At 40.6% G+C, this 24,780-nt stretch overlaps 2 protein-coding genes across 5 annotated transcripts in view; both read right to left on the bottom strand.

Annotated features, from left to right (window-relative positions):
- rabgap1l (RAB GTPase activating protein 1-like) overlaps window positions 1–24,780 on the bottom strand; it is a 95,811-nt gene that overhangs the window by 48,409 nt on the left and 22,622 nt on the right. For all 4 annotated transcript variants that reach the window (XM_035648872.2, XM_035648871.2, XM_035648873.2 and 1 more), the window contains 2 exons: window positions 24,409–24,502; window positions 22,240–22,390 (listed from right to left, as the gene is read on the bottom strand). In XM_035648872.2, the coding sequence (XP_035504765.2) occupies window positions 22,240–22,390; window positions 24,409–24,502 (245 nt within the window). The remainder of the gene's footprint in view (window positions 1–22,239; window positions 22,391–24,408; window positions 24,503–24,780) is intronic.
- On the bottom strand, window positions 6,412–13,519 carry gpr52 (G protein-coupled receptor 52). The gene has a single exon (XM_035648878.2). The coding sequence runs from the start codon at window positions 11,782–11,784 to the stop codon at window positions 10,663–10,665; it is 1,122 nt and encodes a 373-aa protein (XP_035504771.1). The 5' UTR covers window positions 11,785–13,519; the 3' UTR covers window positions 6,412–10,662.

Here is a 24,780-nt window from a genome sequence, read left to right as displayed (position 1 = left end):
AGACGTGGTCAGCAACAATACTCAAATAGGCTGTGGCCTTCAACGAATGATTGACTGGCAGTAAGGGGCCCAAAAAGTGCCAAGAACACATTCCCCACACTGTTACACCACCACCAGCCTGGACTCTTGACACAAGGCAGGTTGGTTCCATGGATTCACGGTTTTGAGGCCAAATCATGACCATACCATCTGTGTGCCTGTGTGTCTGACGAATCAGAAATCCTGATTCGTCAGACCAGACTACGTTTTTCTAAGAGTGTCTGTGCCCACAGCAGCTTCAGTTTTTTGGTTAATGGCCGACAAGGGTGGAAACCGATGTGGATTTTTGGCCTCATTCTGATGTTTTTAATGTGAGAATTAACTAACACTCTTCACCAGCATCATTTTAAGTATTGCACTGCTGCAACCATTGATTGACTGGTCAGATAACTTGAATGAATTAGCAGGTGTTCCCATTAAAGTTCTTGATAAGTATATAATTCCTATACTGTAAGTTTTTTCATGGTTATTCTGTGATAAACACAAGATGTACAGATGAGACAGATAACAAAGGTTATTTATGTCTAATGTGGTTTCAGTAATGTAATGTTTTTCTTCTTTCTCAGCATGTTAGTTAGTTTATTGACTGACTGACTGACTGATTGACTGACTAAATGTAGCAGCTGACAAGCTGTGTGATAATTAATTTAATAAAAGACATGTAATCAATGTCCATAAAAAAAGAGGCAAATTCGCCAAAGAGTCCGGATATCACATTTAAAAAGTCTTCATCATGGCTATATAATTATAATGAAGACTTCTTGGAGATTTATTTAGTTGCTGTTTAAATGATAGTGAGAGAGACTCAAATGACAAACCAGCAGCGACCACTGGATCATGATTGGACAAAAATAGTCACATGACACATGCATTCGTTAGTATCACAATAACGTCTTCTTGTATTTCAATACAAGATTGAAGATGTTTGTATCTTGGTTTTGGTATTGGCTTTAGAATTGTAACATTCCAATGACTATTATTATTATTATGATTTTTTTTATATGCATCCAGTCTAAATGCCACAGAGAAACGACTAACCATATCAATGATGGCCTGAGGTAAAGAACTGGACCAACACTACTGAATAACTGCCTGACACTTAGGATAGAGGGAGATAAAGGAGGAACGAAAGATAGGAGGTAGGAGGAGGGAGGAAATATGCTAAGGAGCCAAGGGGGTAATTTGACTGTTTTATGGTATTTAATTTATCTAAAATGCCCTGACAGAAAATTAGAGAAGCTGTCTGTACATCTGCTGGCAGAGCTTCAGTACCTGAAGTCTGCAGGGAGGTTAACAGCAAAAAAGATTTGTCCTCCACTGTCCGTCAAGGTGATTGTCTTTGTTCAATGTATTAAAAAGCTAGACAAATGCTTTTGGTGTAAATCAAGCCAAATCAAATTAAAAACCAATGAATAACAAAAATGATGATGTAGATGCCACTTTAGTGCTGCGTTGACGAAAAGTGGACTGAAGCAGCTACAAAGCCAATGTTTTGATGATCTCCATTATGTCACAATAAGGTTCAAAGCGTCAGCAGTGGTGAGCTCATTTGTCTGACAGTGTTGACCATGGCAGAGAAGAACAGAGGATCAATCAGATCCAAGATACTTTGATATGGCTTAACTTTACAGAAATTACTTGGAAAATTGCAATTACACCAAACAAATTATATTCTAGATAAAAGGATACATGACCAATATAAGATGGCAGAAATGAGCAATAACAACTTTTTGAAAGTTTACATTTTTTAAATAACTACTGTTGCTCATTTGCTTTAATCCAAGTAATAAAAACCAACATACATCTGTTACACTGACTATTTAACAAATATTGCCATAAAAAGAAGATTAAAACTGTATTGAATTAAGTTAAGCAAGTTAAAAAAAATTAATGTTGATTTAGATTTTCAAATCCACTATACGATAGTTTTGTATCAAATTGTCTAGAATATTGATAGATGGTTATTGGTTACCATGATACATCTCCTGTACATTTGCTGCTGTTAGATTATTCAGTGCCTCTGACCACGAGGCATGGGGAGAATTGAAAGGTGATGGACAGAGGCGGTGGTGTAGATCACTGCCAGCAGTTGATCAATCACAGATATAATGATCATTACATTTGTCAAAGTGAATCAATAGCTGGCCCCTCAGTTCAGCTTCTGATATGAGTGCTGTCAATACAAATGTCAGATTCTTGTATGATATATTTCATCTTTTATTCATACTGAACCTTCTATAATAATCAAAACGATTGTTCACCTTAGCATTGGCAGAAAAACAGTGCTGTCCATAAAAAATAGCTATATTACATCTTCAAACTAATTTTTCAGGATGTATTGTAAATTCATGTATTTATTGACCTACTCTCAAGAGTGGGTACCATATTTTCCAGTTTTGAAAAATAAATATGACCTCTATGCCACATTTCTTACCCAGGTCAGGCAAAGCACTGCCTATATTATTGTTCTAATCTTAATGTGTTTATGTGTTGTATTGTTTTTGCTGATGCCTCCTTATGTGTTTCTGTGTGTTCACACCACACCACAAACGTCTCCGAGCAAGCTAACGTCGCTCACACTCACACATTCACACACAGGTTCGGTCGTGTAGTACTACATTTATGAGGGCCTGTATTATTTATGGTGTAATGCATCGCACACCTTTAAGCACCACAGCAACTTGGCTGTCCTTCACCCTAAATTTTAACCTCCATTTAAAATTTACCCAAAAAGACAAATCCTTTAAATAAGTCAGAACCATCCTTAAAAATGCTCTTACTAATCCTCATTCTCAAAAGACGTGAGACACAACTCTAACCCACAGAGTAAGGCTAAACGATCTGTAAAGAAAAATCATACAGTGAATAGTTTTGACAGATTGCAATTGCGATGAGTCACCATTTTAAGTCATCTACAAAATGAACAAGCAAATGGCTGCAGAATATTAACTGTAGGAAAGGGCATCTCCTCACCACCACGACGCTTCATTTATAATGGTATCTTGTGAAACATTTCACCTTGATCAAAAGATTTCTGTTTTGACAATAATTTTACTATCATTTATTTTATCTGGAAAGCTGTGCAAGGCTTGTATAGCTTGCCTACGTATGTTATATGTTTAAGCAAATGGAAAAAGGTGGCAAATGAAAAATTATATAAGGGTCACATTTACACCAAATTTTCTTGAATTTTCCATTCAAGCCCAAGACAAATATTAATTATTAATAAAAAAATAAATAAATAGCGCATCTCATCTCATCTCATCAGCACACAAAATTCTTCCTGACCAGGCAGATACAGTAGTTAAATTGGTTTCCATACTTGCTGCTAGCCATGGCAGCCCATGTTGCTCAAGGGTGAGAAGGGATTCCTTAGTTGTGTTGTCAGCGTTTAGCAAGAAACAAAAAAAGAGAGTGATGGTGCAACGGAGACTGAAAGGACAATAAGCAAAAAATTGCAGAATAAGACCTTTTCCAGACCGAAAGTGGAACGCTGAGAGCTACTTGCAACCAGGTGAAACCAATGTGCTCATTTGGGAGAGTCGAAGCACTTAAAAAATATGGAAGAGCAAGCTCTCAGTCGAGTGTCCACAGATGGATAGAGCCTAACAACCGTTGGTGATCACCAGGGTCCAATGGTGAGATGGAAGTGTTAGACTCTGACTTTAGTACATTTCCCAACACTTTCAGTGGGCAGGTGAATGAATGCTTTATTGCTCTGGGGCACTCTGACAGGATTCAAGTCAAACCTGTAATCGTTTTGCGACTGGATGGACGGTGTAATCTCTGAGCAGCCAGGACAATTAAAGGGATGGTGCCATTCATTAAAACTAAAAAGCCACTGTGCTTTGACTAAATGTCAAGTCCCTTCTGTGTGCTCTGCTGAGAGTCTCTCACAGTACTCTCATTGAACTGCAGATACTTTCTTCATCATCACTGTGGGCTGTCATGATCAGTTACTCCATGTAGTCTATGCTTTATAGCTAACTCACATTACAAGCCTTATAATATTTGGCTCACAAAGAAGTTACGCTGACTGAAACCTCAGCAGTAGGGCTTAGCAGGACTCTCTCAAAATGCAAGGCGACGCATGACAGCCCCACAGTAGCTTTACTTCATGATCGCAGGAGTGTAATGTGATTTTGTGTTTGGCTTGTTTCACTAATAACTTTCTGAACATTCAAAGTACAGCAAAGAGCGCGGCCAAAATGATGCACGATTGTTGAATCTGGTTTAACTTTTGCAGCAACGAAACATCATCCCACAAGGCACTGCGTTGTGTTTTTAACCAAGACATTAAAGCCAGTATGGTTATAAGGTGAAGGTGAGAGCATTTGCTGTAACTGAATAACAGCAAGCATGCTCACTTTTTAGCCACACTAGAAATTCTGGTGCTGATGAATAATGAAAGACGGCATGACATTTAGCTGGTCTACCATTTCAGTTTAGTCCAGATTGAAATATCTCATTAACCATTAGATGGATTGCTATAAAATTTGATACAAAAATGAATCCTAATGACTTGATAATATCCTGCCTATATTCTGACCATCCTCTCCACCACACACTGGACAGACAGCTTCTCCAAAGGGCTCATACAGCTTCGCTGTCACAAGGACCGTTACAGGAAATCTTTCCTGCCACAAACACTTCACCTCTGTCTGACTAAAAGACACTCTGGACTCTAGGGCTGCAAGTAACGATTATTATCTCGATTAATCAATTAGTCGTTTGTTCCATAAAATGTCATAAAATGGTGAAAAATGTCAATCGTGTTTCCCGAAACCCCAAGATGATATTTTGTTTTGTCACCATGGATATTCCGTTTACTGTCATAGAGGAGCAAAGAAACCAGAACATATTTACATTTAAGAAGCTGAAATCAGATAATTTTGAAAAAACTACTTGGACCGATTAAAAGATTATCAACATAGTTGGCAATTAATCTAGTAATCGATTAAGTGTTGCAGCTCTACATCCATCCATTCATCTATCTAATTAGCTCAAAGCGGAACAGCCTCACACAGTCACTGGAGCAGTGTAGCCTCAGTCTTGTAAATGATTAAATAAATGTTTACCAAAAAGTTCAACACTGCATATAACCTACTGTAAAGACACCGAGTCGGCTTCCACTCGGCTAACACCTGTCAGCTTACAGGCTGCAAGCCCATGTTTTCAAAGACTGAGGCCATGCAAGATGTATGAGGGAGTGTTGGTGTGTGGGAGTATGAGTGTGTCCTCCTTATGCCATCAAAGGCTTTTTGGTGGGTGCCGCAAGGCTCCACCAATAACACACAGAGGCAGGAACTGGCTTCCCCTCCAATTACGACTTCCCCACCTCAAAAGAGGGTCAGATGGTCCTTTCTCAATCACAGCGGAAAGAGGAGGAGGAGAGTGTCAGGATTCGAAGGGAAAGAGGAAGTGAGTGAGTGCTGCAATTTGTGGAAATAAAAGGGAATTCCTGATAAAGTGTCAGCGATGAATATTGAGCAGGCTTGGACCAGGATGCTGCTCTTGGTTTGGCTGAATAACAGTAAGTAGATCCAGTGCTATTTGGAAGGTAGAACAAATACCGGTTTTCATTCCAAAACTACGTTACAAACATAAAAAAAAAAGGTTGCATAAGAAGCTAAATACAAAAAGTGTACGGTGCAATAAATAACAATCACTGAGCAACTCTCGTGTGATGATAGTTACAGTACATGTGCAGCTTTTATGTTAAAAAATGACTAGAAAGTGTAACAATATAATTGTTACTGAAATCAACAATTTTAGAAATGATTATATCATCCTAATCAATCTGCTTCCTCTTCACCCTTTTCCCCTTACCTTCCCCAGCCCCCCCAAATTATTTGGTGCAAATAATTAATTGTTAACATATACAGGATACGATTCTTTGGAACAATTACAACAAAGTGGCCATTTTTCCCCAGATGTCTGTGTCCAAGGAAGAAGAGACACATGACTTCAAGTTAGACCTGCTCATTTGTGAGAAGAAGAAACAAAAATCAATAGACATTTTACCTCTCGCTAGATTAACAATATTCACACACACACACATCTTATTTCAGTGATTCTTACACATTCACTACATTTGAAAACACCTCAATATCCAACCATCTTGCTCAAATGCACCGTTAAAAACAGTTTGCTGAAGCAGGTGTCGGCTCCTCACACAGATCCCATCAATGTGAATCTAACTGGCAGCTAAACAGTCACAAGTCCACATCTCCATTTTCATTACTCCTCAAAACCGATGCCAAGTGGAGAAAACACAACGGGGGCTCTGAGGAGATTGACTCGTTGTGAATGAAAGTTGGCTGATTGTCACTACAGAAGCGCACACATTTCACAAAAGCAACTACACAAATGTCCATTTCTACAATTTTTTTTTACCTTTATTGGGTTGGCAGCAACAGCAAAACCATAGCCTTTGACAAAATCTCAAAATAAAAAAATAGATACTGTGTAATTTAACACACTCTGCCTCCTACTCAAAACATTAGCAGCCTAGTCGATTTAACACAAAAGGGTGCGCCATACGTCAGACTTTTTTTTCTTCTCTTTTTTGTTTGGCTGTACAGCAGATTGAAAACATTCACACACTTTACATACAGTATACTCATGTACAGTATAATGTGTAAAGGTATAAACATAATTTATTAAATAAAAACACATTTGAAATTTAATCAAACTCTTGACTAATCTCTCTTAAATAAAAGCCTCTATCAATGCACTTCAAAGTAGGACAACATGTTTGAACAGTTTTGAGTTTCTAACACTTCAGTCAGTCAGTGTAATACAGACACATAAAAACAATTTATTTTTTTAAATATTCATTTAATGGCTCTTGGATTTTTTTTAAAACCCTGAGCCAAGACACATACTTTAAATAAACTGCCACAAAAAAAGCCCAACAAATGAATTAGTATTTGTGCAACTTCTGACCAAATACAGTAATTTCCACTGTATTAGATTTAATCAACTTTTACATTATATGGTATTGGTCATTACAGAATTTAGTTTTCTCCCATCTTATATGTTGTTGTTTGTTACCAGACTGAAAATGATATAGCACTAATATAGATAATATCCTCACAAGCTATTAAAAAAAATGTTATTTTTATAAATCTAATATTTTACACGGGTAGGCTGTGTGTTTCCCTACTGTTATTCCTCATATATGTCAGGTGATATAAGTACAAAAAGGGCATTCACAGGGCTCAGACAAAACTGCTGCCTTCTCTTATCTTACAGATATGATGTAGATGTCAGATAATAGAACCCTCTGGAAGATATGTCAGTTTGACTGATAAATTAATAAATTCCATGTGAACTTATCACAAAGCCATGGTAAATCAAATCAAATGACAATGTATAATCAGAAATGTATATAGATACAACGTATGTTCATGTAGCTGGAAAATAGTTTTTAAAAAGTGCAGCATGTACATGTAACAGTTATTATTCTCAACATCTTTTTTTCACTTTTCTTACAAAATACATCTTTAGGCACATATACAGAACAATCTGTACTCCATTAAAGCTGCATAAAGCAATATTTCTTTTAATATTGACACTGAATCAAATGACTCCTGATCACATTAAAGGGTGTTGAATGCTGATAATCTCTCTGAGAATCAACACCCCTTACTGCAGGCTTTCCCCAGATGCTTTTACTGAACCGATTTGGTTATTGCCGTTGTCTGAATAGACGAAAAAAACAAACCAATGCTGGCAGATACAGTGTAAACCATGGGCAGCCACTCCCAGCACATAACTATTTCAAGTCGACAGTACTTTATGAACCTCATGCAAAACTGCAAAGAGCTGAAGTAAACAAGTGGCTGGTGAAGAAAGTAGAGCAAATATTTTTTTTTCTTCATTTAATAACAAGATTTTCTTACATTCATAAGGTGGCCAGAAAGACTACTGGAATGCTCATGTAGCTGTGTCTCAGCTGGGTGTGTAAATGGAGAATCGCTTGTTAAGAAGTCACTGAAATATAATAAGCAAAAGGCTCAGGGTCTTTCTGCCCTTAGTGGTAAAAAAAAAAGAGGAAATCACTTAATGCAGCTTTAAAATGACTTACACTGGTTACTGTTGAGCAGCATCAAATGGAGTTACAGTTACAATATTTAGGGGCTGAGTGAGGGTCACTTGGTTTCTAGCATTGACAAATATACACAACAAGTAAGGGCTAAACCACAGATGACCAACAATACTACGTGGGCAGAGAGAAAAATCGTTGGCTATAGTATGTGGCTGTGTTTTTGCGAAATGAATGACATTTTGTCACTGATCCAATAATCAAGGGAATGTGTACAAGGTTAATTGACTGGAATGACTTTAGTACTGTGCAGTGTAGCAAAAGGCTGATAATCGTAAACCAAAGGCAGTCTGGAGGGTTGCTTCAGCAGCACACATCATCTGCTCATCGTCTATCAAAAGAGCCCAGAATGGGAAACAGTCTCCAAAGTACAAGAACAAAACCGCAAATCTTTTCTTACCCAAAATGTACAGTACAGTGTACAGCCTCTGTCTGAAATGCTTGGTTTTGCCCACTTTGTTGTGATTGGTTAACAGACACGTGGAGGAAGTGTCGGCCTCTGCTCTCGCTGTACCTAGATTTGTTGGGGGCGTATTAGACGAGCGACTAGGTGACTTATGCGCTCCCGTAACAAATGCATTGGCCGGGACCACTGACGAGGCGTTTCAGGAGCTCCCATTAGAGTGGACTTAGAGATTTTAAATTTGCAGACCTTTTACAGACACAAAAAAAACCTCTATAACACACTAGAAGAGAGGGAAACACTGAAAAAGCATGATATGTCTCCATTAAGTTTGAAGAGTGCACACTTAATACTGTGTTCATTCCTCAAAACACTGAGAGGCCTGTGAGACATTCAGGCCTGTAGATTGAGAGAAATAACTTTTTTATTTCCACAAATATTGGAAGTGGTGCAGCTGAGCGAAAACGGGAGGGGGGGAATTTATAATAATGCACATTGTGCAGTCTGTAGTTAAACAAACCAACACAAGATAAGCCGATAGCTTTAAACCTTTATCACAACTAAGCATGTAATTTCAGATCAGTTCAATTTTGACCCCACAGCAATCTTCAGACAGATCAAGTCACATTAACCCGAGCCCCTGTTCACTAGCGCTGGGAAATCAAATCCACTGTCATCCTCAACAAGATAACAGTGTCGCCGATGAAAGGCACCTAAAACCAGGCTACATCTTCAGGTCAACACTGCTACTTCTCATCCTTACCTGTAAGTGACAGAGGCAAGTTTACAAATGAGAAAGTTTAATGAATAACAACGTGAAATTCAAAACACAGGATTTCTCCAGTTCTGTTATGTGTTCACTATCCAGAATACATGGCCTTCTATATACAGAGAAGAGGGATTTGATATTTATTTACTGGTTGGAAATGGCTGTCATGAGCACTCATGCATCAAACTGTTAGCAGAATACTCATAACACAGCCATATCAGGAATGTCACACCAATGGTGGGAACCCTGGCTCTGATGAGCTATTTTATGCAAGGAGGGGGGGTCATGGGAAAAAAAACACTGTGCTGGGTAGTAATCTGCCCAGAGCATCAGTTCACTGCCTTAGTTTAAAACCAGGCTAGGCCTGATACATCCTTGGTCTCCATTCTGGAAATAGGGTGCTTCTTTTTATTAGGGGTGCACCATTTGATTGGTGAGCAACGATAATGAGCTTATATCTTAATTGGTAAACAGTGGAGGCAATGCGTTATATATATATATATTTTTTTTTATGATTTTAATTTCATTTAAAGGTTTCAAAAGGTTTCTTCCTCTCAGAAGTTTTACAGTGGTTGTTAAAGATTATGTAGTATGCTTTTTGAACAGCTTTTTTCAATTTCAACCAATTGTCGGATTGTTGACATACCAATCATTATCAGTCGTCGCAGAATATGTGACCAGTGGATCATGAATATTTTTCTTGCGTCCGTCTCCTATTCGTCAAGTGTACAGACCCAACACAAAATACTTGAGCAGAAAAGGACTGATACCTTTTCTCTAAAAAACAGTCAAGGCCATTCACCATCTATTATTTATCAGCAGCATAATGGCTGTTATCATTGTCACTTTGTGTGTTTATACAGTTAAAAATTAACATTTCCATTTATAATCTTGAAACAAGTTATCTTGTATTTGCTAATGACAGTCAGTGAGGAGACATTAAGCAGAAGGTCAATTGAATTGACAAACACTATCTAAATGTAACAGGCCTGAAACTGATTTTTTTTGTCGGAGGAATTTTTTTGTGAATCTTTCAGAATTTACAGTTTTGACTTCTCACTAGTCCTGGGATGGTTGTTGACTATATAGGCAGATGTAACAGTTATAAAAGGCATGGGGAGACTAATTTCAATCTGATCCACATAGAATAGAATAAAACCTATCACAAGATGCCAAACTCTCATCAACTCTGTCTGTTTCGACACTGCATCCATCTTCTTTGCAATGGAATAAAGCATGATTTAGTGTGACAAAGGCAACGTCACTGTCAGCTAATAGGAAATTGTCCATGTTTCCATACATACATTCCAGGACTTTTCTCATTATGTGGAAGTCCTCCCTTCAGATGGAGCACGAGTTTGCCCTCTTCCTTGGTTTAGGCTCCACAAAATCCCTGTCGTCAGCTGCACAGTGGCTGAAGGTGCAAATTGTCTGCGAGAGCCTACGCATGCCCAGGCGGAACACACTATTAGACAGGCTGTAGATAACACAGTTGCAAAAGCTGTTGCTAATGGCTAGCCAGGTGGTGATGAAGGAAAGGGCAGGACTCTCCAGCACATGGGAGCTCTCCAGCATGAAGTAGATTATGTAGGGCAGCCAGAGCATATAAAAAACGCTGGTGATGCGAAAGAGCACCATCGCATAGCGCCGATCTGGTCCATGCCCTCCCTGATGCCCACCACTGCCACCCCCCTCTCCGGCCTCCATCTCCTGGCTTGGAAAACGTGCCCGCCGTTCACTAATCTCCCTATTGTGCTGCTGGCAAATGCGAAAGATATGGTAATAGGTAAAACAGACCACAAGTGCAGCAGGTGCATAGAGCAGGCACACTACAAAGCCTGTAAAAAGGGCAGAAGTTGGCCAAGAGTGAGCGCACCATTCAAAAATGTCCCCATGATATCCTGGCTTACCCCACCCAAAGAAGGAGGGCAGGAAAACCAGGCTCGAGTAGACACAGATGAGGGTGATGCAGCCTCGTAACCGGCATGGCGTCACCAGTTGGTTGTAAGATAGGGGTTTAGTTATGGCCAGGTAACGGTCCACACTGATACAAGCCAGGCAGGCCATCGAAACACTCTTCAGTACAGAGATAACATAACTGAACACCTGGCATGTGATGGGCTCCTGGACACTTGCCGGGTAGTGGAGCAGAGACAGGGTGGGCACCAGGCAGCTAAGACCAACCAGCAGATCAGCATAGGCCATTGTCTGGATGAAGTAGCTGGTGGTGTAATGGTGTAACAGGGGGGCACAGTGGAACACAAAGATCACCGTCAGGTTCCCTGCAATGATGAGCACTGTCAGAAGTACAATAACAGCAGTCTCTAGGACGCAAGTCTCCAGGCCTTCATTCAGCCCCCAGCCCAGGGGACAGGAGTGGTTGAAGGTCCTTCCAGGAAAGACCTCTACATGGCTGCTGTTGGCAGTGAGCACCGGATCCGTTGTCAGTTCAGACTCGTTCATTGTTCTGGGTGCAATCCAGGTGGGTCAGGTTTGTGGTGTGCCACCCATAAGGCAGTTGGCCTGAAACTGGAGAACTGCCTGCCCCCTCCCGCTCTTGACTGGGCATCTGCAGCCACGCTCAGTTGACAGTGCTCAATACTCTCTCTTGCACACTCATTCTATCTTTCACCTTGCTCTCACAACAGTGACTTGTGGAAAATCAATACAGGCTTCGGAAGATTAGGACAACCAGTTCAGCTCTCCTTTTCCAATCATTCATGGTTAGTGGAAGTAGTGGGTGGGTGAAAGTCAGGAGTAGTGAGGGGGAGAAAAAAAAAGCAGTATTTCTTCAGTAAACCTAAGGCAGAGGAGCGATAGCACTGTGGCCAGCATCTATCCCAAAGACGAGTTTCCCTCCTGCTTTTCCTGCCGGTCAGTGTCCTCATCTCCTGATTTTAATGAGGGTTGCCATCGGAAGACTGACAGCGTGTGCTGTCCTCACATGGGCAGAAAGCAGAGAAGATGCAAGAAGGAAACCTTCAGATAAAATTTACAGTGTGCGGTTACCTTTTAAAAAAAACATTTAGGCAACCGATTCTTGGGAGTGAAAATAAAGGCTTCATAAGAATCTCTTGTGTACCGTTATATCCATCCCTGGGAGTCAATGCTTCGAAACAATCCAAAGTTTCACTGTGCCACGAGTGCTACTGTGTTTACCACGATACCGCAGGCTTCCCTTATTTTGGTGGTCCTCTGATCAGTGTCTGGAGCCCGTGAATGCCCAGCTATTGTCTGAATCAAAACACAGACACAGGCTAGAACAACAAGGGGATCTCCGCAGGAGATAATGTCACAGCTCTCTCAACACACATGGCGCTGGGGGGGAAATGTGTTTGCAAGGCATCCCCAGGCAGAATGAGGCAACAAGCACGCCCATCAGAATGTCTGGATGAGTTCTGCCATTAAAGTCATGTAAAGTTTAAATCCAAGGGTTCAAACTTGCCTCTCAATTTTCTGGACTGCAATTTGCTGAAAGACAGACAAATGTAAGAGCCCAGTAGCTGATGAGCGCGTTGGATGTCAGACTCCCATGCAGGCAGGTGAAAGGACTCTCCGGGGGCAATGAGAGGCCAGCTGAATAACTCAGCGCTCCACTCACTCCTCCTCAGCAATCCTGTGGCAGACACTTGCATAGGGGTGTGTGGGGATCAATCAGCAATCCACTCATTTATCCAAATAACTTATTTGCATTTTCCTTGTGACATTCTGAGGCATCGACAGGGAGAGGTTCAGCACGTTCTCCTGAAGTGCCTTGTAATAGTCCTTTCAAGTATGAGCTCAGTTTTGGATGTATGGGATTCTATAGCCTTGTTTTTAACTCATCCCTCAGTATGTCTGTCGCCCTGAACAAAGCACCGGTAGTGCAACAAAAGGGTAATCCACTCTAGCAGCAAAAAGAAAAGAACAAGTCTCGGTCGGAGTCCTAGTCTGAAGCACTGTCCTCTGCAAACGTCCGCTTTTTAATTCCTTTAAACAGGACAACCCATGTCGTTACCGGATACATCCTCAGACCTTGGCATACTGAGAGAGATGAATGCAATGCATCTGTCAAAAGCAAGTTTATAATAAAAAAAAGCAGGGGGAAAAAAAGGATGACTGCGCTGATGGAAATGAGTAAAATCTGCAGCGGGGGAAGCAAAGGGACGAAGACTCCCTCAGCCCTGGTGCAGTGAGAAGGAGAGATGCTGTGACTGGCTTTCACTTCCCTCCCTCCCTGTCCCCCCTACCTCCCTCTCCACACAATCTCTCTAGCTTGCACACTCATTTCTCTCTCACTTCCAACACACGCACAAGCCCTCCCTCTTTCTCTCTCTCTCTCTCTCTCTCTCCCTTAGCCTCTCGCTCGTTGCCCCGCCTCCTCTCCTCCCAGCTGCACCTGAGGCTTCCTGCCACATTATTCTGCCTCACACACTGGCTCTCTCCCAGAGGTATATTTGGATACATTTCCTATTTACATATTACTTATCTCTCACAGTCTATTTTCTATTAACTAAATTCCCCCACCTACACACAACCACCCCCACAACCTCCTTCCCCATATTACTACCCCCCTCCCCTTAGAGTACCAATTCTTCCTCTCCCTTCTCCAAACATCAACCTAGCCCCAGTATGTTAGTATATCAGCAAAAACAAAATGTCACTTATATTCTCTTTACTTAGGTGTAAATTAGTGGTCAGCCTCAGCTTACCATACATTACACTATACATTAATGTATACTGCTATACCTAACTATACTTTTGTCTACTTCGATAATCCCAAGTTATCTTGGGCAACATCTTGGACAGCCAATTTCTAGTAAAATGCTAATGTCCTCTCCCTTTTCCAGCTTGGCTCCAAGTTTATCTGGATACTTTACTTACTTTGCACAATTATGCTTGCCCCAAAGTTTCAGTTGCCAGGCATTTTGGCTAGTTGGCTGCATCATCTGGCCAGCAAATGATAAAGACGCTGAAGTGATGGCAACCTGGCTAAAAGAAGGGCAGACAGACATAAACTGACGAGCGTCATCTGGGTATAGGAGATTCTTGAAAAAAAATAAAATTCAGTGCAACTTTGTTAAAATGACTGTTCTATTTTATTGATTTATTTTTTAAATGAGAGCCTATTAGAGCAAAGAGGGAGTGGGAGGCTGTAAGGTAGATGGAAAATGGCTACTTCAGGAAACAGAACTGCACCTGCCCTCTTCCAGGAAGACTGGAGTGCTATGATTATTTGGAAAAGGCAGCGGGGTTTTACACCGTGTGGACTCAACATTGACTGCATATGATTTAACAGTTGAGGTTTAACACAATGTGAATGATGTTACAAATGAACCATGGTTATCCTGCCATGCAGAAGGGCAACTCTTTAATTGTCACGGAGACAAGATATACTTCTGGACCTGTGCTGATCATTCGGAGAAACAATGAAATGAAAAACCAGAGAGAGTATTCAGAAAGACAGGAATACCAACAACACCAAGTGGCAAAGAGACGACTATGAAAGTTCTGCTGTCACTACAGAAGAAGCCAGTCAACGGAGGTCTCTCAGCACAGTGTTCTTTACTTTGGAGGTGGACAAAAACACGACCAGAAGGCCACGATTAATAATTCATTCTGCTCCAAAACAAGACAGCAGGGCCACTTGGAAACAAAGGTGGAGGATCATTCACCTTTCACTGCTTCCCAGCATCCCACCCTCACCCAACCCAGGGCTCCATGGCGATGCCAGTCTCAATAACATTGTGTTACCATAGGTAGAAGAGTTTACATCTACATGACAGGTGTTTATCTGATCGTCCTGGGCAACTTCAAGTACAGCGAAAACGGGAGGTAGGAGTTTAACAGGCTTCATTCAAGGAAATTTTACCAGGACACAAGTTTAAATATGTGGCACTTTTGTATGAAAAGCATCGCATAGCTCCAAATCAATCGACCAAAATAAAACAAATGACAAACTTCATAATCCAAATATGTTAATGCAAGGCCTACCTGTACAAGCGTTAGTTTTTAGATGCTGTTTCAAAAAGTCCATGTTAGAGACCCAATGTCTACTGAAGGTTAAAGGTTACACAACCAGCTGGACAGGAAAAAGCATATAACGGTCAGTTTTGGTCTTAAGTGTTTGCCAAGGGACAGCTAGTAATACACCACTGAAGCAGGGTATGATGGACAAATTGCATTGGATTCTGTTCTGCTAAGACTTCCTTCCAGTCAGAGATAGTTTATCATGATTTATGATTTAACGCTGATGTCTGTTGACACAACAACGTCAATTTGAGTCAGAAGTCTCTCTTTTATTTACTAAAAGTTCCAAATTTCGTTAGAAAGGAAAAAAATAAATAAAAAATGAAGTTGATTGTGAATGAATGCCTTTATGTGACTAAACTACAATGACAAGAAGCAAAATACAAATCACTGACAACCCTCTTGTTCATGAGGCTGGAGGCTGGAACACGGAAAGATCTGTGGTTAGGTTCGGCAGATTAGCTCTGGTTCACTGCCTGGATTCCAACATTCAGCAAGCAACCTCAGTGGACCAACACTGAACCTGCTTAGCGGGAAGAGGCCAGTATTTATATTTATCAGCAGTCAGCCAAGCTTTGTCTGGATTCAGATACGTGGTTGAAGGCACCGAAGAAGGGTCTGAGGCATTGACAAAATCAGCAGTCATTGCCTTTAGAGCAGCTTACTAGCTTGTCATAATTACTGGACATTGAGATGTCAGAGAATGACACTATTTAACAAAATTAAATCCTGGCTTCCACGTTAATGATGTGACGATTCAATTATTCGATCCAGCGAGAGCCAGACAGTTGTCAGACTGTCTGCTGCCTCTGATGGCACTTTGGTATCCTGCAGTACACCGCACAACAGACTATATTAAAGAGCAACACATTTATTATTATTGAGTATACTGTGTGTACTTTACTGAAATGCCATCTTTGGATTTTGAAATTCATATTTTGCTGTCACCTCTCAGTGCAGTTGAAGACATCCAATGTGAAGATGAGCTCTAAAGATGAGCTCTAAATCTTTATTTATTTTTATTATTGGAAAAAATTTCAAAGCATCAGATTATTTCTGGAAGTAATAGCTGTAATATTTAGTTAGTAAAAAATGGATGCCACATTCTGTTAATGGTCAGTATAACCGATGATGTATGAAGCAGACACAGTGGGAAGGGGCAAATGTCAATTCAGCTCCAGCACAATGTCACCATGTATAATGCACACACTGGGATCGCTGTAGTTGAATGGTAAGAGGGTAAAGAGGAGCTAAAGGTCAAAGAAAGGCTGCCTACTGAAATCACCATCCATCATTTTCATTTAATCTTACACCACATGGCGGTGAAGAGCTTCCTGACCGTTCAGGTTGAGGTATAGATATTCATTATTCTTTAACTCCTATTTTCCTTGCACCGTGTAGGTCAGTGTGTAATGTGAACCTAGTAGCCATCTGTACAGACTAAATGTAAACAATAAGCCTATGTACTTTCACTTGAGGGGAGTTTTTGACAAAGAGAAACTAGAATGACAAATGGATGTTTGCTGGATAAATGTCATTGTAAAAAATGCAGGTCTAACAAAACACAAAGGCAATATTTTTGTCAATAGAAACAAAATGCTGTATTTGTTAACTGCCTGTTAGTCCTGTATTATGCACATATCACTGATATATGTTTAAGGGTACAGGCAGTACTATGTTGCTGATTATGCTTAATTTTTCTTTTTCTTCCAAGCTAAGTAGTTTTAAACTTGTTGTTGCACCACAAATAAATTGCATTACTTCTATACCCTCTCTGTGTAGTAGATCCTAAAGTGTCATTTGACCCATGGATGAAAGTGTTAATTATGTTAACAATTCCTGCACATTTGTTGTTGAAAGCTGGTGCATCTCTGCAGTGAGGAAGAAGCACAGCACTGCTCTCGCTGTGAGGCAGCAGGCGGCATGAGGACTGAGACATAGACGTTTTGTGACCAAAGACGACGCTGTAGGGTGGATCATCTTAATCCGAACTGTCATATCAGTGTCAGCATGGCTAGGAGGCTATGCTAATGCACACACAGTGGATGTATCCACTACTGTATGGCAGCTCAACCACAACTATAACAAACATGGTTATTTATAATTCTTTTACGACCGCTTTGGCATTGAATGTTGATTTACATACACACAAGACTACATTGAAAAGAAAAGCCTGTAAAAAGGCTTAAAGTGAAACTCCAACTTAATACACTACAAGACATGTACCCACAGTATATGATTTTCGTGATGCAGAGGAAGAAAGGCAGTGTGTTCTTTTATGGTGCCTCCTGGGTTCCTGCTTTGGATATGTGAATGGGAGCTTCAGGGCTGCGTTACGGAGACATGCACAGGGCCAAGAGCGGAGAGGGTGCAGTGAATACACATACATTGTAAAGGGGGGGGGAGTGGAAGTGGTGTTGCAGCCATGTAATGCAGCTGGTCCAGACAGATACTAGGAATTAGGATGGGAGAGAGAGAGAGAGAGCGTGTGTGTGTGCGTGTGCGTGAGAAACGAGTGGTAGGGCACATAGCCAAACCAGAGGAGTTACGTTCATGCATGTTTTCCACTACAGCAAGGGTTTTTGAAGGATTTTTAAACTTTTTTTCTGGCAAATTCAGATAAATATCTCCAAAGGTGTAGCTTAAGGGGTTTCTTCGTTAATAGTGCTATGCCTGTCAGTGTACAAATACTGTGTACAGTACATGCATGGGCACCTACAGTGGATAGCGTCATATCAAATTACTCTTATTCATAGTTTCTTGTCAGACTCTATAATAACAATATTTAATGTAATAAATAGAATAACAGAGTTTACTTCCTGCAATGAATTAGACACAAAACAATACTGTGTAACTACTTTCATGTCATTGTATTAAGAAAAATGCATGGAGATGATTGCAGTAGTCAACTGAGATGACATTCCATTATTACAATTGAAAGTGAAAGGAGCACTCTTCTGTCAATGTAATGTTGCTGCAAATACCAATATGCTTACACTCGAGCCCAAACAACTCTCCAACTCACAGTCTTCCACAACTATCTGGTTTGAACAACATGCATGCGTGCACATGCGGTAGGTTTAACAAGGTTTGTACAAGTATCTGGTAGAATTCGGGACGGGTTTGAATCTAAATAGCAGCCTACTCTCGTTCCAATTATCCAAATATCAGGTAATTAATGAACTAAGGCAGAGTGTAAAGCGACAGAGGCGAAAGAAGACTTGTCATGGAGACAACTTCAAGCAGAATAGAGTCCATGGACCTGTGCAGTTACCATGGCAGCCTATCTTATGTATCCATGTGTCTGTATGTGGGTTATCAGGCGTGGGTGTAGTATTATCCCAGCCAGCCTGCATGACTGATGCTACCTTTGATTGATGTTAAATGTCATCGCTAAACTGCCGCCTGGTCTCAAAATGACTCATCATCAAAACGTAAAGCAGCACACAGACCAAGTCTAATTTCCCTGAAATTTTATCAGATGCTTTGTAACAGTTCCCAAATAAAAGTGATGGTAAAATACTATATGTAGTGGGGTTGGTATCGCAAAACACAAATAAGAAATTGGAACTGGTTTCTAATTAATTACAAGGGTTAAAAGAGAAACGTGCTTTTCAATTACATTCATCAGTTCCCGAAAGCACTATCTGACCTACTGCATATTGTCTTAGCCTGTTACATATACATACTGTAGATATACCGTCTGTGGTGGTTGTATAACAGTTCAATATGGTGGTCTCGAATAAATAAAATCATAACGGATAGTAGAAGTTGCCACGAATCTTTTAACCATCTAACTGGCACAGGTTGGATTAGCTAGGGAGAAGCAGCAGGATATTGTAAAAAGAAACATTGATGCAGAAGAAAATGTATAATAATTCCATTTGTAAAACAATCTCCTTGGAAGACCTTCAGTTTCATACGGTACTAGGCTCTTTATGGCCTGCTGTGGTGAAACCGCTGTTCCAGCTTCTGATTACAGCCGTTGTACCTGTGGAGATATCCTGACCTCTGTTAACATGCCGGCTGGGCGGTGTGTGAGATTGGCCTGCAGAGAGACGGGCCTGGAAATAGCTGGCTGGGCTTTTTTAAGCTGTAGGTTCAAGCGTGGCAGTACACCTTGGGCTTGTTCGGCTCGAGGGAGACAAAAAGGTTGTTCAAATGTCACTTGCAACCCCAACCCCAAAACACAGTGCTGCGCCAGCTGAGAAAGGACTTTTTTGTGAATGTCTCAGATGCCCTGAGGCCATGGTGTGTTTTTAAAACCGTGTGTGATGACTGTAAATAAGAGCAGCACAGTGATGAACATGGCCATTGCAAGCCATGATATCAAGCTGCTAGCCCGAAAACAAGGGCCACTTGCAACATGATTTATTAAAGGTAGCAGGTAAAACACTGCCCATCTATGTTGAAGCTGAACGTATGAGGTTGCCAAATAATTTCCTCATTGTCCACATTGTAATTTATAAATGAGCAGATTAAACTGTGTAATAGTTTGCTCTCATTACAGAATTGGTTTTCAAAGCAGCAGCAGCATGGGCATAAGTGCAATTTACTCGCAGCTCAAGACCGATCGATAAAGTTGTTAGACGTTTGGCTGCTGCCTTAATATCTTTCACAATGCTGGTTTCTGTAAAGGACATGGACTCATATTTTTCTGCCCTAGCATTGGTATTTTCTTGCTTCCTATCCACCAAGTTTGTTGATATCAAGGAAAGCCATGATTGTGTAATTCTGGTCAGATACACTGATGTTTAAAATGACAGTTTGGCTGATAGCCAATGCCCATACTGATGTTTTTCTGGGGGTTGTTTGTTTCTGTTGTTCATTATTCCTCCTTTTGTGCCACAAGAAAAGAAAAAAAATCTTCATTATAAAAACAGTTTACCATGAAATGAAACCGATAATTGTTGGATATTGTGTTTTGTTTTTGTGGACATACAATTCAACATCACAATTAAAATCAGTTCCATTGCCAAGCACAATGAAAAAAGAGAAATATGTGTTGAAAATATACAGGTTTAGGAATAGAAACCACACATGGCTTTGCATCCATCAGTTGTGCGACACTAACACAATGCCTGTCCACAACCGCAGGTGATACTCAGAGCTGATTACAACACCAGTACCTCCTCCACAAGGGCGACAGTCCAGTTACTTAGAATTCAATCAGCATTAATATCCTCACTGAGCCCAGACAACAGACATTATTAAGCTCCACATCGCCCTCGCTGTTGCTGTCATTTGCTTCTCTTCCTCTGCCCCCTCGCTCCTCCATCTTCCCTCAGTTCCATTCATCTGCTGCAGCTATTAATAGCCCCGCCACCCGCCAATCCATACCATCATTACTCCAATAAGTCGGAGGATATGGGGGTGTGGCCAAGCCAGTGGAATGAGAACAAATGATCTGAACCAAAGAGTCTTGGTCTTATGTAATGAAAGAGACAAGAAGGGGGACAGACTGAGATAGTCGTAAGAAACATTGCACGCAGGAAAGAAGAGAAGAATGAGCACAAACCAGTGAGGAACTGTAGAAGGGAAAAGACGGATGCAATAGAAAACAGAAAGAAAAAGCTGGGCAGAGAAACAGGGCATGAAGTACATCAGAGAGAAACAGAAATATTGAGAAAGGAAAAGAAAAGGAGGAATTTATAGAGACAACTAAAAATATGTGGCTCAGGAAAGAGAAATCTGCCAGCTCTCTGGACACCGACACACATTCCTATTCGCCAATTCTCCCCTCAGTGACTACAACCTCATATTTATGGGTCCACATTCTTCCATCTATCCATTTTTCCTTTTTCCATCTATCCCGCCTCTCCGCTTATTGATCGAGACAGGTGGTTTCACCCATCTCTGTGCAGCAAGGAGAAAGACTATCGTATTATCCATGAAATCAAGAATATCAGTCTGCTTTGAGTGCTTATAACGCCTGCTCCTACTGCTGCTGCTGTCGCCTGGTCCACTCTGGCTTTCTCACATTCATTGGTTTACAAAAAATTTAAGGGTGGGTCACAGACCTTTGTTACACAACAGCTTGATCAGATTTGGAGATTTAAGTCATACAATAGAAAACTGTCAAATCATTACTCACTATCGCAAAAAAAAGAAAGAAAACCCTCTGAAAATACAATACAATACAACAAGGAACAAAGGAGGTAAGAACATTTATGAGATTTTCAAAATATCGTCAAGTATTAGATGTTATTTTTCTATAATAACCTAGCAATCCACGCAACTAGCTCAAAGCTGCCTCAACATGAAAGAATGACTTTGAATCCCTTTTACATATGAAAACATTTTCTCCAAAGACACAAACTTACACTGCATAAAAAATGGTTATACATTAGCAAAACCTGAAGAACATCCAACAGTAAAAATACTTAAAGGTGCAACAATTCACTTGGAATTCTTGCATGCTCTCTGGGAGGCCAAAGAGACAAACACGAGCAATAAAAGCACAGCGACAGCAGCGCATGCATTTAAATGTCACAGCTAAACAAGAGTGTTCTCCAACGTAGCACTGTTCAAATGAACAGCTGTAACGGCAACATTGGTACCAGTGATGTTGTTACTCAGACAATCTGGAGAAGACACTAGAGACCCCCTTTCTCATCATAGTGACATGATATAATAATCCAAAACACAACCAAGACATAGATAAAAGACATAGATACTTTCAACAGTCAAAAGGTAATGCCAAATGGTCATATCTCCATATGACCATTTGGCATTACCACTCAACTTCTAGATCAATAATAAGCAAGTACACGCAGAACCTATGAAACATCTAACTGATTTCAAGATGAGTCCTGAATTGGCTCACAAAACATGAGACGTGTAAATGCAACTTCGCGTGTCAGGTGTCGTCCCCCCCTCCATGCCCCCTGGATCTGGGTGTGCGTTTACCTTGGTGATGAGGATGCGGTAATGCTCAAGCAGGTCATGGTTGTCGTGGCAACCTGACAGCAGCTGCCAGACCTCAGCTCTGAGCGGCTCAGGAATGCCACTGCGAACCAGCGAAGGCAAACCCTTTGGACGAGTGGACAGGTTCCCGTGCCTGATACATACATACACACACACACACACACACACACACACACACACACACACACACACACACACACACACACACACACACACACACACACACACACACACACACACACACACACACACACACACACACACACACACACACACACACACACACACACACACACACACACACACACACACAAAAGAAATCCATTTATTTCATAACCTCATTTAATCCGTCAGTTGAAATGTTAGTTTGACCTGCAGATGGACAGATTTGATAATTGTGTTTATATTATTGGGTTTCGTGGGTGACATTTTGGCACCAACAGCCGGGAGACCAATAAAGTGCAGAGTTACAAGCCTCTCACACTGACACAAATGCCATTTATTTTTTATGAACAAAATCGTTATTGACTGCAGTACAATTAGATCAGAATGCAACTAGGATTTTTCCTCACTATTCTGGCCAAGTTGGGCGGGCTGACTGAACACCGTGTATTCATACTGGTACACATCATTACAGTCGGAGCTGCCCTTCACAGCCAGAGACGAGCTCAAGGTTCACTGCCTCGCTAAAATATACTCAAATTACAGTATATCGTTTAGAAATAAAATAGTTCTACGAAGTAATAGTAAAACTTACATCATTTGGTAAATTGAGTATGGTTTTGGGTACAGTACAAAAATACAATACTCTACTATAGACCAGGGGTTTTCAAACTGACACTGCGGGCCTCCCCTCAGACAAAGTTCGGGGAAAAGGCGCTCCCATCGCCTATGTGATCATGATTATCCCATTGATTCAACAGACACTCACCTATTGAGTAATTGCCTGACATTGCTCTTTGACATAACTTCAGACCCCATCAAATGAATAAAAAAAAGATCTGTTATTAATTCAATCCTGATCCTGGGAAAGTTGAAAACAACTGAAACTGTCTTCAACTAAATCACACACATGTATGCTATTCTACGTGATCTCCGTTATTAAACAGCTAATGTAAAAAGTAAAAAAGTCACTTCCATGCACTGAGCCCCTGTGGGGAGGCCTGCCACACACTTTGAAAACCTCTGGTCTCGACCATTAACCGCAGTGCTGCCATGCTGTTAGCATTCTCCCACATGAGGAAATATCCTGCTTTTGAAAACACACTGTCAGCTCCTTTTAATGATGCTTGAAATCTCATCATAATGCGTTTGTTGAGGCCATATGAAAGCAATTTCCCAATGAACTACTTCACTTCATTGTGCTGATGCAACAGCAAGAAAAACAGGCTGTGAAATCAAATGAGAAGCCAAAAACATCTTTTATTCACTTAATTATGCCGAGCGTCTGCACCGAGAGCTATACGTTCCAATGCTCGTTGTTATAAATGCAAAGTATTAGACAGATGACAGTATGTGTTGTAGCAGATGAATTTATGGTCATATCTGAACGGAACTGTTTTCCATACAAATTGGGATGATAAACAATCAAACTGCAATAATGGAAAGGACCCCAGACCTGTGCTATTAATCATAGTCTGCATATTGAGCCAGAGCTACTTTTCAGCAACAATTTGTCTTGTCATAGTGCTTAAGGACTAAAATTCATGTCTGACGTAAAATACGGTAAATTATAAATAATAAATACATACATATGATCCTCTGAGGCCATGTTCAAGTACAATACCTTGCAATTTATTTATTTAAATAAATAACATGCATCTGGTTGTAATATTTCTGTTTTGACAAGTAATTCAACTTGAATTGTGTTTTAATAGCCTCTGAACTATTGTATTGCACAATAAAATACCTTTTGTTTTATTTAAAAACAAAAAGTATGGAAAAAATGTTGTCAATTATTTTGCTGCCATTGTAGTCTAAACTATCGCCCCACGTTTGTTTGTATATTTATCGCATTCTCCTCCTATCTTGCTTTGCTTCGGTTTCTATATCTCTCTGTCCTGACTGTTTATCCCCACCTCATTTATTCCAAATGTTTTTTACAGCACATGTCCACATTTCTCAGTCTTTCTCTCTGTTTTGAAGCCTTACCATCTGTTGAGGATTCCTCCCCAGGACTCCAGGATTTTCTCAGGACAGTCTTTGGAAACATCTCCTGTCCCACTGGAGATTTCACTGTCGCTATCTGCAGGAAATACAAACAGGCTCACATATTAACAAGAGATTCTGAGCATTAAATGGTTCAATAAATGGTTCATAAATCAAACCGTTGTTTGGTCTGAAAGATGTTCCACCACGACTCAGTAGTTCGGGTGAAGGTCACCAGAAGTCTCCAGATTGAAAATTTGAAAACTTTTTAAGATTGATGCCGCAGAGTCACCTGGAGGCAGGAGTGCCTGCACCTTCCATTATTACTGCTCTGCTGTCTGAAGGTTCGTGAGACAGACAACCAGGTGATCAGGA

The sequence above is a fragment of the Scophthalmus maximus genome, chromosome 13 (assembly GCF_022379125.1).
Source record: "Scophthalmus maximus strain ysfricsl-2021 chromosome 13, ASM2237912v1, whole genome shotgun sequence".
NCBI lineage: Eukaryota > Metazoa > Chordata > Actinopteri > Pleuronectiformes > Scophthalmidae > Scophthalmus > Scophthalmus maximus.
The sequence above is the reverse complement of the archived record's forward strand: the minus strand, read 5'-3'. Positions and strand labels throughout refer to the sequence as shown.